Source organism: Oenanthe melanoleuca, chromosome 2 (assembly GCF_029582105.1).
Source record: "Oenanthe melanoleuca isolate GR-GAL-2019-014 chromosome 2, OMel1.0, whole genome shotgun sequence".
In the NCBI taxonomy this organism is placed as follows: Eukaryota; Metazoa; Chordata; class Aves; order Passeriformes; family Muscicapidae; genus Oenanthe; species Oenanthe melanoleuca.
Genome location: NC_079335.1, coordinates 97343340 through 97356259, shown reverse-complemented (window position 1 = coordinate 97356259; position 12920 = coordinate 97343340). Strand labels below are relative to the sequence as shown.

At 40.7% G+C, this 12920-nt stretch overlaps 1 protein-coding gene across 4 annotated transcripts in view; it reads right to left on the bottom strand.

The window, feature by feature from the left end:
- The window catches only part of HECW1 (HECT, C2 and WW domain containing E3 ubiquitin protein ligase 1), a 252197-nt gene that overhangs the window by 41770 nt on the left and 197507 nt on the right, over nt 1–12920 (bottom strand). For all 4 annotated transcript variants that reach the window (XM_056485453.1, XM_056485456.1, XM_056485454.1 and 1 more), the window contains 7 exons: nt 12639–12760; nt 9668–9853; nt 8926–9060; nt 3609–3714; nt 3330–3426; nt 1275–1358; nt 179–288 (listed from right to left, as the gene is read on the bottom strand). In XM_056485453.1, the coding sequence (XP_056341428.1) occupies nt 179–288; nt 1275–1358; nt 3330–3426; nt 3609–3714; nt 8926–9060; nt 9668–9853; nt 12639–12760 (840 nt within the window). The remainder of the gene's footprint in view (nt 1–178; nt 289–1274; nt 1359–3329; nt 3427–3608; nt 3715–8925; nt 9061–9667; nt 9854–12638; nt 12761–12920) is intronic.

Here is a 12920-nt window from a genome sequence, read left to right as displayed (position 1 = left end):
TAGACACATAGCAGCACTAGAAACTGATCCAACAAAAAAGCAGCTGGGATCAGATTCAGAGTGGGCACCGGAATCAGCAGGCAGACAACAGATGCTGGCTCTGAATCTGCTCCTTTCTATTTATTAGAAGAAACATGACAAATGCAAGATTTTTGTCTTCATTTCCCCATCTCCTTACCTGGAGAGTTTTGGGGTGATGAACAGGGTGAGCAGCGAGGAGAAAAACTGTAACCTGGATGGAAGGCAGCCTGCAATGGTATGTAGGACATGATATCCTCTTCAAAAAGGCTGCATGCAAAAAGTCATAGGGAGAGATTTAGTTCACATTCATCACATGAAGGAATGCAACTATGGTGCAAATTCACTGTGTCAGATGTTTGGGTGCATCACTGAAATCATGGATTCTAAAAAATCCATAGGTTTCCCAAAGACAGCCTGGTCACTAGCAATGAAGAACAAAACGAATTTTAATAAATGTTTCATGTTAACATGATAGCCACTGATGGAGAGCAAATATGTAAGCCTATGTAGGGAACAGGAACACCTTCAACACATCAGCAGAGAGAAGTAAAGATGCACACTCTGCCTCCCAGACTGTTTTCCTTGGGTCATTTTCATGTAGTTCAGTGCTTTGACTCCTTGAATTGAACTTATGGGAGTAAGCTGTAAACTTCTTGCATTAGGCAGTGCTGTTACAGCACACCAACCCCACCTGGGAAATGCAACATTTCCCATCTCAGACCAAGACAATAAAATAAATTCTTAGCTGTACTAAGAAGTAAGACCTAAAGACCAAGCTCTCTGGTTCCAGTACAAACTGAAGCCTTATATTCATTACCCAAACAATCCTCACTGCACTCGGCATTAAGGTTTCATGCATATGTGGCAACACTGCTTCAGTAAAATCATCAATTTCATGAGCAGTTACATTGTTGAAGTGAGGAAGACAAGGGATTTTTTTTGTCTCTTTTTTGTTTTTTCTTTCTTTTAAAAACAAGATTTCTTTTCCGTTAAAAGCAAATATTTTGACCTGATTCTTTTTTACCTGCTACTTGATAGTAACAACCATACTGACTGAGCAGGCTGGATTTACTGCACTGATGGAGGCTGCCTTCCAGGAAGTACAAATTGACAGATACACTCTGGCTGACTCATTTTGGATAGCTATCAGTATGACCTGATTTAACAAAATCTTTACAATTATGCTGAGAAAGACCCAGATAGTTTCTCTGGTACTGAAGTAATGATATTATGCTATTGATCAAATTGATTACCTCAGCAGAATTACTAAATCTGCATCACACGACAATTTTTCAAGCCCATGTGTACCCTCTGTCCGAATGTAATGGATCTTCTCCCTGAAACATAATTGGTATAATGGAGAGGAGAAGAAAAATAAAAGACAAAACCAGAAAAAAACATGCCATTATCACTTCTTGAGCCATGCACAGAGTTGTTATTCTTTGGTATTTTGCCAGTTTCTGTTTAACTCCTTATAAAAATGGCAAACATCCTATAAGCCTGATTAATTTTCTAATCTTCCTAACAAACTTGTAAAAAAAGTTCAATCCCTATCATTCAGTTTACTGAACCAAAAGAAAGAGACTGTATTCCCTATTTTAGAAAACAGAGTGATTCCTAACCCTCCAGTTTCACGTGTACATGTCAGGTCACCAACCACAGACTTTTTGTGTAAGTCTACAACTAATATAGCACCTTTTGTTAAGAGAATTTGCAGTATTATCACTCCTTTTCCCTCTGTCAGTTCCATCTAACATATTCATTGATATGAATTACACACACAGATGTTATACAGTATAATATGTGTTGTATGTGTAAAATCATACCTTTTGTTAATAAGGACTAGGAAACATAGGATGGGATCCCATCAGCAGATTAGGATCATGGAAGAGATACACATCTACACCCCAGCCTTTCAGTGTGTTTCTAAAGCATTGCAGTGTCCAAATATTTTTATTCTAATATTAAGTCAAAATATTATACCCCAAGTCAAGGATGTGCTTTAGAACCTTGCAATCAAGGTCCATAAAAGATGGATGTTTGCATCCTAGGAGTTTGCTTAATACCTGCTGCCTGAGCATTAGACAGTAGCTTGGATCACTCCTGGCCCAAGGTATAATCAGCAATGACCTGGAGGCAAAAGGCTCAATATCCTGTTACAAATCTCATTATGCACTGGCTAAGCTGTCCAGTCCCTATCACTGGTCAATTTTGTCCTCTGCTCAAAAGGAGATAAAAGCATTTTCTGTTCTCTGGGAAATGAGAATTCAAGTTCCAGTTGAGGAAAAAAAAAAAAAAAAAGGTCTGGAATAATTTGGTGGTGAAGATAAAAAATTCTCAGTTACATAAATGCACATTTTGAATACTGAGACTATTTTTCATTCTATTTCTCATTTTATTTGCACGTATCAATTCCTCCTGAAGGGAAGTCTAATCCTTACACCCAAAGAATTCTTTGTCTGGCCTTCAGAGGTTAATGAGGAGTCAGTAAGACTACCAGCAGAAAGCACTCTGCAGGAATTTGGAGGTCCTCTCCTCCTTCAGCCACACCTCTGTACTGCAGCTACACCTCTGTACTGCACAGTACAACCCAGACTCTTGGTCAAACTCTCAGCTGGTGCATACGGGCATCGCTGACAATGATTAACACCAGCTTAAGTTCTGGGTCAAAAACAGTTAATTCAAACTCTGGAATTCAAATAAGTTTAAGTTGTACTGGTGATTTGTTCTGGTTTTTTTTTTTTTCTGTTTTTAAAAAGTCTAACAGGAAAGGAATGAGCTTAATAAAAAGAAAGACACAATTTAACTACTTTGGAATGACTACCTTTAAGTCAAGTGAGAAAGATTAAAGACAAGAGTACAATCCACTTCATAATAATGCTCCTATTTCTTTATAAAATCTAGGGTGACTATATCCATGACAGGAGTGTAAATCCAACCATGAAGCAAAATCCTGGCTCTGCTGGAGTTATTGGGGTTCTGCTGCTGACTTCCATCCAAACACTCTTTTAACTCTATCTTCTGAAAAGCAAAGTGATAATTGCAGGTGAAGACAAAGTTTCTGCTATTCAGTAATACTTAGAATAGAAATTAGACATGTCACTATTTGATTATACTTATTTTGGTTCTTCTAACTTCTTGGATGTCTGTGGAAAGTAACTATAGTAACCACATGGTGGTTCCCATCTACTCTTTAATGGTGACAGTTCAAGTCCATCTTTTGTACTACAGTTACTATAATTTGGTTTTCCCCACAACAAAAAGCACTTCCTGAAAGTAGGGTATAGCAGTCTGGAGAAAAGTGGTACCTGAGTGCATGGTTTCTGGCCAAGCTGGGCTGACGTTCCTGCAACATCTCAAAAATGTTGGGTTGGCGTAGGAATGCAACAATCTTGTCATTGTAAGCTGGAAAAGGTAAAAAAAAAAACCCAGAGGCTTTGCCATGTCACCATGACTCTGCAGGGGCACACTGACTGCACTGCCAGTGAGGCACAGGGCAACATGAGGCAGTCCATGCAGCTGATGAGAAGTCCTAAAACCCACCTTTATGAGCACTGCTTTGAGAAGGAAAAACAAGCTTGGCTTACCCAGAGGTAATGCCTCATGATGGTGCTGGTTTCGAATAGCTGTTACGAGACTATTGCCTGGTCTGGCCAACAGAGTAACTCCTCTGTTTCGAGAGACTTCAGAGGCCTACAGTATAGAGAAAAGGAAAAGAATATTAAAACCGACCACCAGTAGCTCACCAGTCAGTTAAAAGATGTGTCATCTTTCCTGCTGTAACCTTCAGAATGGCCCATGATGCTGACTGAAGGACAGAAAGCACGCATGATAGCTTTACACTCCAGTCAACTTAAAAACCACAAGTAATTCAGTGCTTCCAAATGAAGGTACACCATTATCCATAGCTATCACACCTCCTCGGTGCTGAAGGCACCGGAAACCAACAGTAAATGCACGTTAATACAGGTATTGCAGTGATGGACTTCTCTGGTTCAGCGAAAATAACATCTCTGTAGTATCACACTACATATTCTATAGTATCAAACATGTCTTGTTTTACCATAACTGCATTACTTCAAGGTTTTTACAGCACTGTTTTTGAAAAGAGAAAAAACCCACAATGCTGCAATGTTCACTCAGCACTGTTGAAGGGAAATTTTATAGTGGAAATAACACGAGGAAGGTGTATCTATGTAGATCACAGCACAGAAAAAGGCTGCGTTGTCCCAGAAGGCTGCCTAACTTGCATAACCAGAAATTGAATTGTATACATTGAAAACAAGAACATAATCCAAAGAGCTGATAAAGGGAGTAGTAACAATGAAATTTTTCACTGCTCTTTAACTGAGGCACTTAAAGAAAGCCACTGTTCTAAATACGCTACCTAACGAAGGGAATCGTGTAAGGAAGTCTGATTTCTTAAAAGGTGGGAAAACACTTTGGTATGAAGATGTTAAAAGCCAAACAATGACATCTGGCAATGTTTGCATTAAGGTATTACTTGCTGGGTAACTTTCGGGGGACTTGTGAAAGTTGAGAGGAACCCCCCTGTCTCTCATGCATTTCTCCAAAACACAGCCACAGTGAGGCCAAGAGAGGAATCATACAATGGTTTGGTTGGAAGGAACATTAAAAATCATCTAGTTGCACCACCCTGCTACAGGCAGGGACATCTTCCACTGGACCAGGTTGCTATGGCCCCCTCCAGCCTGGTCTTAAAACACTTCCAGGCATGGAGCACCCACAGCTTCTCTGGGCAATCAGTTCCAGTGCTTTACCACCCTCACAGTAAAGTATTTTTTCGTAATATCTGATCTCAGCTTACCCTCTTTTAGTTTAAAGACATTCCCCCTTGTCCTGTGACTACAGTGTGAGGCTGCATCAGGACAAGATGCACTAGGAATTCCAACTGCCACTCTACTGAGCTAATAGCTGCTCCTTTCTCACTGCACAAATTATAGCATTTGGCAACCACTGCAGGAAGAAACCGCCCCTACTTCAATATTTTAAATGCTTAGCTCTGCATCCAAGCAAATGGTGCCAATCCATTTTCAGTGGTACAGCCAAATACCAGGTCTTCCAACTGGATATACACAAAAACTGGGAAGCTGAATGTGCCTGGCAAGCTGCCTTTTGGAACCAGTAAAGCTTAGAATGTGTACATGTAACAAAATACCAGTCAATGCACTTGAAACATGTCAACACACAGGTTAAACAGTAAGTATTCTAATCAAGCACACTGTAACTTAAAACACAAAACTGCTGTACAAGTGCATAGCAAATGTTTTGCTCCATCATTCCTTTAGGACTTAACCTGCACCCATCTTCTGCCTTTGTCTCCTCCTCACACCACAGGCCAACTCACAAGGAAAGTTTAGCTCAGGCTTAGGCAGCTTTTTCCCTGTGACCCAGGCATCCACCCCAATTCACTCCATGCTGTGGCACAGGGAGGAACCTTAGGTGCAAGAGGTGCCCTATGAACCACTGCCACAGTGGGCATGAGGCCCCTATGGGAGCAGCCATTTCTTGGGATGTCTGTGGGCAGCACAGCCAGGATCACACACTGGCTCAGGACCAGTTTTACTAATGAGGAGGTGTGGGAGGTGCAAAGGCATTGTTTGGCTCAGCTTCTCCACTTCCAGGGAGCCTGGGGTTGAGGTGAGAATGCCTACTCCTCAGGTCCTTGTAGAACAGACTTGAAAGGGAATGTGGATGGTGGGTGAGCCTGCTCTTAACAGTGACTGCTGACTTATCCTTGACAAAGATAAATCCTACACCCTTGTTGCTACACATAATTTTACTGACCAGAAGATAGAAAGGGGGAAAGGGAGGAGTAACAGAGGAGTTAAACATGGATCTCCCATAAAAATTAGCACCAGGTGGTATTTGCTCATCACTTGGGAACTGCATGGTACTTCTGCCCAGCCTGGGCCTGGATCCTCCTCTTGCTCTTGTCACCATTCCTTTTGGTTATCTTTCCACTGCCTAGACATATTTCTCCTGGAGCAAGAATTTTGGAAGGAAATGTGTATAGTGCCTGTGAAAAGAAACTTTCACTCCCTTCTTCCCATCTTCCCAGTTCTGGTTTAAGAGCTAAAATCATCTAGATTTTAAGAATCCAGCTCTGTACACACCTCAATAAAGTGGTGATGTACTTCTCTTCATCACCATCCCTAGGCATTGCTCACGCTGTTTTTGCTCTTTGCACATTTACACCTCCAAAAATTTTTCTCTGGCAACACAACACGAAAATTCCCAGCCCTCTAATTAACTTCCATTTTGCTAACAATTCTCTTTCCACTCTTAGCTAATAAAGTACAATTGATTGCTGCAATTTAGTGTTCGGTCACAATCATCTCATCTACTTTGACTTTCTAATTGAATAATTTAATTTTGATTAGCACATTATTCTCCAATAAAAAATAAAGAGTGACCCCTCTAATGATTTAGTGACCTGGTTCATGTAGTACAGAGTAATTGACAGATTTATGTCAGGTTTTAACAGCTTTGAAATTGATACTGGCAAGTTGCTACCAGAGTGGAGAGTCCAAACTACCAGAGGAGCCTTTCAAGTTGTGATATCTTTTCCCGGAATTTATATTGCTGCTGGATTTCGGAGGCCCATTTGAATCCTGCTACTTGTTTATTGTGGTTTGGTTGGTAAGGAGATTTATATACTGCCATATTCTAGCACCTTCTCTGCTCTTCTTGCTAACCAGCACCTCTTGCCTATCCATTGTGGATGCTTGCTTCCTTCCTCTTGCTGTATTTAAAATCTCTACCCTGTAATCATGTATGTTGATTTTCACTGCAGATGGGAAGTCCTTTAGAGGGAATAGAAAGTGCTTACAAATTGTTCTGTTTATAGCAGTGGAGGAAGGAAATGAATCACTTAGTAACCTATACTTTAGTTACTGATGGCCACTACAGCTACCTGAACTTTTCTTCCAAAAATCAGTTAACTAAGAGTAGCAACAACACCCTTTCTCCTGTAAAAGACTGATAACCTTAAAAAGTGCTTAATAAAGAATTTGTAGCAATTTTTTTTCAAATTAATATATAATACCATTTAATATCAATAATGTAAACATAACAATGGAAGTTTTTGCAGAGGTCCATTATTTTCTGTGCCCCCTCTGGCAACCACAACTTCACTATTCTGATGTCCTTCAGGCTCCTTTGACATATGTACATGACACTGAAAACTGGTGAGTTGTCCTTTGTGGTACTTCATACTGTCCTGGCGACAGCTTCCAGAGGTCACACCATCTGCTCAGCAAAGAAACCGCCAAGGCAGCAGACAGCTGACACATGGCCAGGACAAAGGCCACGTGTGAGGCTACAGACATGATTTATAACATCCAAATGCACTTGGAGGAAATGGCATGAAACATGAGGCTCTTAATAAATGGACCGAGCTGCAAAGGGTTGAATATTTTCCTTGTAATGAGGGACTTTTAGGCACCAATCCAAAGTCCTTGGAAATCAATGGGAGTCCTTCCAGTGGAGCAGCCGACACTCCCAAATGGGAAGCTACTCGACTATGATAAAGAAGTTTGATTATGACAAGGGCATAGAAGACTGTGGGACCTGGGTCACCAAGACTGGGAGGTGATTATTTCATTGGCTGATGATGCCAGAACAGTAGCCTCAAAGAACAGTTTTTTATTTCCCCAGGTAATCATTACTCAAAACTATTTAATACTTTTGACTGTCTACCCTGTACTGGTTTTTTTCTGGGTTTATTGCATATTGCTTCTTGCCAGCCTTGCCAGTGCTTGCAAAACCGAGTGTATTTTTTGGGCTAGGTCATTTGAGTTGCTCAGTGGTGTTTCTGGCCCTGACATGGTGAATTTGCAAGCAAGCCTCAGGGAAGCATGGGCCCCATCATGAATGATGGTACAGGTGGCTATCACAGTCATGCCAGTAATTCAATCACAGCAGGAACACTAAACAGAAGGCTGCTGGCAGAGGGAAGTTGCTAAGCTAGTGGGAAGATATGATTGAAACAGATCCATTGGTATACTTCTATCTTCAGAAAATATGGTGCTGTATTCGCCCAAGACAGAGAAAACATGCCCAAGCTGCTCATGCCTGATTTGCCTTTGGTCCTGAAAAACTAACCTCACACCCTGTTCAGCTCCTGATCCCAATCCACTTGTCAGTTAGAGGTATTCAGACCAGTTCTGTTGTAATAAATTTTGATGCTAATTTCACAAGCATTTCTCTGGATATTTTTGTGGAAGAGAAAGATCCTTTCACCACAGTTAATCTCTAGCTCTATTCAGCAACAATCTTTATAAATGTTTAACTGTATGGATTTGCTATATGAAGAATCTGATTGCTGGTACTTTTTCCTACTTAAATCTACAATACAAACACAGTATTTATGCTTCTTTCAATCCTTTCTGTGGCCCTAAGTGATAAAAATCATTCCCATGATATACAGGAAAAATGTTTAATGTGAGTGAAAGCTGGGAAAGCAAACCTCAACACACATTACTGCACTGCTTCTAGGGAGTCTATCTTTTCAGAGCACAGTGCCACAGTGGGGAATGAAGAAGCATATGAGGTACCAGGCTAAAAAAAAATAAATTTAATAACTTTAGTAAAGCAAGGCCAGGATGTCAACTATGAATTCTTCTTTTAAAATCTATTCTGCCATCACTTCACTTCAGTTATGCTTTACTTGCTTATTATTTTATTCTGAAAACCATCAAATTATAAACCAGCAAGCTCTGAAATAAACCCTTCAGGAAGACAAAAATATTCCTTTTATTGTCTCTGGAAGATAGACATTCACGAAACAGTCTGTTTCAATGCTTTTAAAATATAAGAAGTTCTTATAATTCTAGAGAAGACTGCTGTCAAAAGCTCCTAAGGTGATACGAGCACAGTTACCTCTCCAGCGCTGTAGCTACGAAGCCGCTGCAGGTGTTGCCGGTGAGTCAGGTGATTTGGGAGACGCCCATTCTGCAGCGGGATCCTGGGATCTATGAAGGTGGTAGCACGGCTGTTGTGGTCAACGAAGAAAGACTGAAACACAAAGGAACAATGGTTTCTTTAATCTGAAGATTGCCAAGCCTGTGATGGCATTGCAGGAACACAGCAGGAAAACCACTGGCATCTGTACGTCAGAAATGCCTGGGGTAAGTATAGTCCATGGAAGGCACCTGCAAACAACAGGACTGGCCTGCTCAAAGCTAGAATAGCTCTTAGAAAATACCAGAAGCTGTGTAGGCCAAAATCATGTGCAATGGCCATGATGTAAGCAAGACAGGAGAGAATAATAATACTGGGAAATGCTGCTTTAACCTATTTGGTGGTTCCAGCGGTCAGTCAGCAAAGCTTCATTGAAGTTAGAGATACCGAGTCAAATTTTGCAGTCACAACAGATCTACTCTGTCTCAAACTTTGTTGTCAGGCCAATGCTGCTTTGGCTTAGGTGCAATATTCTACAGAAAGCTAGAAATGCCTTGAAACTTTGAAGCTTTTTCCCTGCTTCTAAAATAACTCTCCTTGCTGCTTGTGTTGTTTAAACCAAATCTTCACTGATTTTGAGTCAAGAAGGAAGAAACTTTTAATAAACATGTAGTCTGTAGTGCTGTGTTAAACAAGTGAATAGTTTTGCTGGCACTCTTACCTTGCCCTGCTGGTCAGTTTTTATCTCCCAGCCACGAGGAAGCTCCAGCCGAGTATCAGCAAACATGTTGATAAAATTTACTAGGTCTCTGTTGTGCTGATACCGCTCAAAATTACGAGCATCTCTACGAATCTTCAGAATCATATGCTTCAAGCAGGTACTGTTGGTGAAGACTCGATAGGCACTCTGTGAGATGGATAACAGAAGGAAAGAAACCCAGATCTGATGTCAAAACATATTTGGTTACTTCATGGGCCACATGCCCAAAGAACTGAAACAAATCCTGTTAGAATCAAGAAACACTTCAATCTCATTGTTTTGAATTGAATGACTACTTTACATGTATAATTAAAATGTACCAATCTAGAAAGAGAAACATTCCAGACATTATGCATGGTTAGCTTGTGCAAGAACTGCTGTTTTAATGCACTTCAAAAATGGTGGGCTGAAACATCACACACTCAAGGTGCATGTAGTTGCCCCTTTCATTGCTCTTACTGGTTGACAGAAACACTGCTTGTGTGCCTGGGCAGTGCCAGAGAGATGCAAAGACAGCTGTGCACATCTGTTTTTGCTATAACTGATATCAAGAAGTGCATGACAGAACTCATGAACTTAAGAGAAATCCAGTGCAGATATGAGCTTGCTACCTTTCTTTATGATGACTATATAGCCACAGGACACTCTGTCTATTTTTAGAAGGTGTGAATTGTTTCCTGGAACAGAGTATTTGTTTCTGCTGTTTGTTTTTGTGATGACTACAAAGCCTGACAGATGGACACATGCCACCCCTCAGGCAGGGAGCAGTATCTCACAATGGGCATTAAATACACCTCTTAGGGGAATGAGGCCTGAGGCAGCCCAAGGGAGTGAACTGATCTGATTGCAGAATAGGGGCCCAGTCAACTGCATTTGTTGTTACAGTGTGTTCAATGACAGAGCACCACAAAATAATACTTGTGCTGACAACACACAGGCCCATTCACAGGCTACTCTTTGTATCCTTCACTTCAGGGAAAAGGCTCCTGAAGACAGAGTAGAAAACTTCACAAAAATCTCCTGAGTCTTTCACTACAGAGGAAATTAGTGTCTTGGTTTGCTGGTCAGCCCAAAGGATTGAATTATCCATTAGAGTAATAAAGGATCACTGGAGGACTCCTGTCTTCAGTGAAGTGAGCTCCAGCGTGCAGACCTGGAATATGTCCAGAGAATCTGACCCAGCAGCTTTGAATTCTCAATTTCTATGTGTGTTTAGTGCATTTCAACCACCATAATGCAATAAAACATCTACAGGTATAATCTTTATTATGTAAAGATTTATTGTGGTGACACCACTGAGAATGCTCCCTGTAGCTCAGGGTCCCTAATTATGACAAGGGTTGGTAAATGTTATGAAATCACAAAGATATGATCTCTGCCCTGGAGATATGACCTGCTTATAACCTGGGAAAGCTTCATGGCCACAGACTTTTAAGATCCCAGCCTACTATCTAACAAAAAGTTGTATTTTGATCTAATGTATGATCATTGACTGTCCTGAATAATCTCTAAGCTGCATTATGGAAACAAGGAGTGAAATGTATTTTTATCTCTTCATGGAAATAAAATATATGAAAAATGAGAGCCTTTCCCTTTTAATTCTAACTGCTGGATAATATTTTCCAATACCAACTTCAGTGGCATAATTAATAGCTTGAAATTTTAATAGGGGCTTGTGGTTAAAATATTACACTCACGTTAAGGCAAAAGTTATGTGGGCCATTATTCCTGTACAAGTGGTATCTGTATGACCATTTGACAGATGTTTTAGTAAATTATTCTGCTTCTCACATTAGAGACAAGTTCTTAAGATAAAACTGAGGGCCTCTTTCTGCTTTTTTTTTTTTCTTTTTTATTTCAGAGTTTGAGATTGAGTCTCTTGAGTGCTGCTCTTTACTATGGAATCAGTTGCTCATTTTCCCAACAATTATGCTGGTCAGAAATTACATTGCTCCCAGCTATAAATCATCATATATCACCTTGCCAATGGAAGAAATTATCTGCACTCCATAACCTAGTTCAGGGAATGTCAGACGAGTTAATACATCCCTTCCTTGTCAGGATCTCATGGGCGATAATCCCTGGCAGATGCTTGGATATGGACGGCTGGCTTCCATCCACAAAGTGCCACAGCCAGAACCTGATGCCTGCAGTTAGCTAAGAGGTTGTGCTGAGGCAACTCTCAAAGTGTTTTCTTTTCCTTTTGAAAAGGAAGGTCATTGCTACCCAGAAATGGAGAACTTTCCAATAGTCAGAAGTCATGTTTAGATGCCTTGTTGAACTATATTCCAGACATGGCAAACTAGGACTGCATCTCATTGTTGGACTTCCCTACCTACTTCCTCTTGACACCACATTTTTTCCACTTCCCTCCAGGTTTGCAAGAAAATGTGTGGTTTTACTGCCCTAATGGGGAAAAAAAAAAGTTATTTGAATTTTGAAAATTTGTTTTTATTTGTGCTTTTTCCAAAATAGCTACACTGACATAAGGCAGTATTTCTTTCACTCAGTTATGCCTGCTCCCTTTTTGGGAAAACAAATTGCAAAAGGTAATTTTTTTCCCTCTATTTACCTGAGACTTGGTGATATCTGAGTAAGATTTCTCAGGATATTGGATCAAAAGGCACCAACTTCACTGCTTACAGCAACAGACAACAGAATCAACCAAGCTGAAACCAAGGGTTCCTGCGTGTTCTGGGAGGATAATGTTAATGGACTTCTCTGTACCATGGAATCTCTTGAGTGAGGCAGAATCCCAGCAAGAGCCTCCTTGGAGCAGCCTGGCTGTAGTGTCCCCAGCCTGGTCTGGTGCTCAGAAAGGATAGCTGAGCCCCAGGTCACACAATTTACTGTGCATTCTCTCTGAAGGTGTGGGACACAGCACTGGGACTCAAAATCCAATAGTGTGAGGGAGCAAACCATCATTACTCACATAGTTTGCATGCAGCACAGTGAAGAACTCGGGATTGGTGATGAACTTCACAGCTGGAGACTGCAGCAACAAGGTGATTTTTTGAGAATTCACAGGAGAAAGGGAACCTTCCCTCCTAATCTCTGGACAAAAAAAAAACCAAAAAAACTTATTAATGTAGTGGCAAGCAAAGTCTATTATTTAACCTTCCAGAAACAGCTGCAAAAGTGATGAAAAAAACCAACCAACCCAATGAACCTACCTTGGTATTCCCAAGACAATCCTGCTGGCAAACTGACAGAT